The 2,577-nt window shown below is 52.1% G+C and overlaps 1 protein-coding gene across 1 annotated transcript; it reads right to left on the bottom strand.

The window, feature by feature from the left end:
• Positions 1-896: 896 nt before the first annotated feature.
• On the bottom strand, positions 897-1,680 carry LOC123166919 (probable histone H2AXb). The gene is made up of 2 exons (XM_044584740.1): positions 1,370-1,680; positions 897-1,266 (listed from the first exon to the last, which is right to left on the bottom strand). Exons 1-2 carry the CDS (start codon positions 1,565-1,567, stop codon positions 1,045-1,047), a joined length of 420 nt encoding a protein of 139 aa, XP_044440675.1. The 5' UTR covers positions 1,568-1,680; the 3' UTR covers positions 897-1,044.
• Between the last annotated feature and the right edge of the window lie 897 nt (positions 1,681-2,577).

A 2,577-nucleotide genomic window follows, 5' to 3' on the forward strand; every position in this document is an offset into this window, starting at 1 on the left:
CCTGGAAAAGTGAAGATGTTTATGTGGTTGTTGCACAACAACGGACTGATCGTTGGCAGAGGAGAGGATGGCCCAATGAGTATTTTTGCCCGCTTTGTCTCCCAAACTTGGAAACTTTCATGCACCTCATATGGAGATGAAGCATATTTCATTATGGAATTATGTAAGTGGTTTTCATAATATTTTATTTAAAACTAGTATGTATGTACAATTTTAAGTAGAAATAAGTGTATTAATGGTTGCATCAGTAGGCGGCCAAAGCGTGGATCGTGCTTCTACCCGCAAACAAACTATGTAGTGGATCGTGCTTCCGAGGGCATGGCCATCAGCTATCCAGCTCATATGAACATGCTGCTTGCTAGTAGACCAAAAGCGGGCTCCTGCAGAAGAACCCGTCTCTTGGCTGACAAAAGCGAGAGAAAGGGGAAAAAGCAAGAGAAAGCCTCGTGCCCCTTACTCGAGTAAATAATATAGGATGGGTCCCACTAAGAGGGTGGCCAGCGTTGAGTAATCAATGTCACAACGGTGGTCTCGTCTTCTCTAGAGATGGAGTGCACTGGGGCAGCACCTGGTGCTGCTACCATTGCTCATGCCCTGAGTTCTGACGATCAGACTAGGCTCACGGCAGTAGTACGCCACAAACGCCCATCACTGCACGGCACGCACAGCCGATGGAGATGGCCGACCACCTGCAGCTGCAACAACGAGTGTCGCCGCCCCACCACCGGCCCTCCCGTGCTGCCACGAAGTCCCGGACACGTGTACTGCCTGCCTCCGTGCTACTGCTACAGCTACAGCGAGATGGACCCTGAACTTCGAACCGGATTCAGACTGAACTAATACGCCAAGGTTTGAGGGAGCGGTCGCATCTCTGTTTCACTTTCACGCAGATTAGCTTTCGGACAGAACGCACATTAGCACTGACAAATCACAGGCAGTAACAACAAGAACAAGATTGCGAGCTGCAATCCATTCCAACCAGATCCACCACCAACATCGATGACACACCAACCCAAACATTCACAAGGACCATACTAATCTAATCTAAAACTCCTGGGAAGCGGAGCCGATGTCGCCCTTGCCCTTGCCGGCCTTCTTGGGGAGCAGCGTGGTGTGGATGCTGGGCAGCACCCCGCCGGCGGCGATGGTGACCGAGCCCAGCAGACGGCTCAGCTCCTCGTCGTTGCGCACCGCCAGCTGGATGTGGCGCGGCACGATGCGGTTCTTCTTGTTGTCCCGCGCCGCGTTGCCGGCGAGCTCCAGGGTCTGAATCAGAGAAACAAGAAACTGTGAGATTGAGGAACAGTGCGCGCGGGGAACAGAGTTACAAGAAAAGGGGGAAAGGAGGAGCCGGGGAGAGGACGCGTACCTCTGCGGCGAGGTACTCAAGGACGGCGGCGAGGTATACGGGGGCGCCGGCGCCGACGCGCTGCGCGTACTTGCCGACCTTGAGGTACCTGGCGACGCGGCCGACGGGGAACTGGAGGCCGGCCTTGGACGACCGGGACACGGACTTCGCGGTGGCTGCGGGCTTCGCCTTGCCCCTCCCACTGCCGGCAATGGCCATCTTCGGATTCGCGGTGTACGGTGGAGGCGCTGGTGCGGTTGTCGGAGCAGAGATGGCCGGGATCTGGGAGATGGCGGAGGGCGCAGGGTGTGCTTGAGATGGTTGAGCAGAGGGGGCGGTGTTAAATTATAAAGAGAAGGGGAGGCGGCTCGTGATTGGTTGGGAGGGCGAGGCCGCGGATCGGTGACGTGGAGGGCGGAGGCAGAAACTTCAGAAACTTCTGTTCGGGTTTGGCGCGGATTGGGAATTTTGGGTGACGGGAAATTTTGCAGAAGTAACTAAATGAGGGAAATCGTCCATCCGATGCTAGCCGTCTGTCGGACAGGTCTCCTGCCGTCCGTTTCAGAGCCGATGCATCCAGCGGCCAGCGACATCGGTTTAGGCTGATGCCAGAATAACCCACAAACGAGAAAATTTGGATCAGCATCCCCTGCCCGTGATGTAGCCATGTACTAGTTCACTTGATTTGGTTCCAAGTTATTTATTAGTCTCGATAAGGTTTTCTCCAAACTCTAGATCAGTTTCAAGTTCTATCTTTTTATTTTGTCGGGGAGATCAGTTTCGAGTTTCATTGAGTGAAAAGTGCTTCACTGATGCGAGGTCTGCTACATGGAGACAGAGCAGTCCATCGGTGCAGAGTCATTTTTTGTTTTCTCGCACTAACAACCATGTAGCCAAGGCAACCTTGGTGGCTTTTGATTCTACATCCCCTTGTGGATAGCGAAGGCGATGTACAACCAAACATTCAGGGATAATGACACAACGTAGATGCATCGCTGAGTACTACAAACTAATCATTTTCTAATGCCTCCCAGATCTAACTAACATATTTGTGTGTGTGCGCGCGCGCGTGGCCCAATATATGTTCTGTATTTGCTTAAAACATGACTTTGGAAATAAAATGAGTAGAATTGTCTTAAATACTATCCACCATGACCAGCTAACTCGAACATAACTAATGTTGGCACACCGGATGAATATCTTTCTTTTTCTCCTTCTTGGTATGTAAT

The sequence above is a fragment of the Triticum aestivum genome, chromosome 7D (assembly GCF_018294505.1).
Source record: "Triticum aestivum cultivar Chinese Spring chromosome 7D, IWGSC CS RefSeq v2.1, whole genome shotgun sequence".
Lineage (NCBI taxonomy): Eukaryota > Viridiplantae > Streptophyta > Magnoliopsida > Poales > Poaceae > Triticum > Triticum aestivum.

What these genes read in the sequence shown, in the direction of transcription:
- LOC123166919 (XM_044584740.1), bottom strand. Translation starts at nt 1,567, where the DNA reads ATGGCCATTGCCGGCAGTGGGAGGGGCAAGGCGAAGCCCGCAGCCACC. An exon ending in TTGAGTACCTCGCCGCAGAG is followed by an intron (nt 1,267 to 1,369) that starts GTACGCGTCCTC and finishes TCTCTGATTCAG; the next exon opens with ACCCTGGAGCTCGCCGGCAA.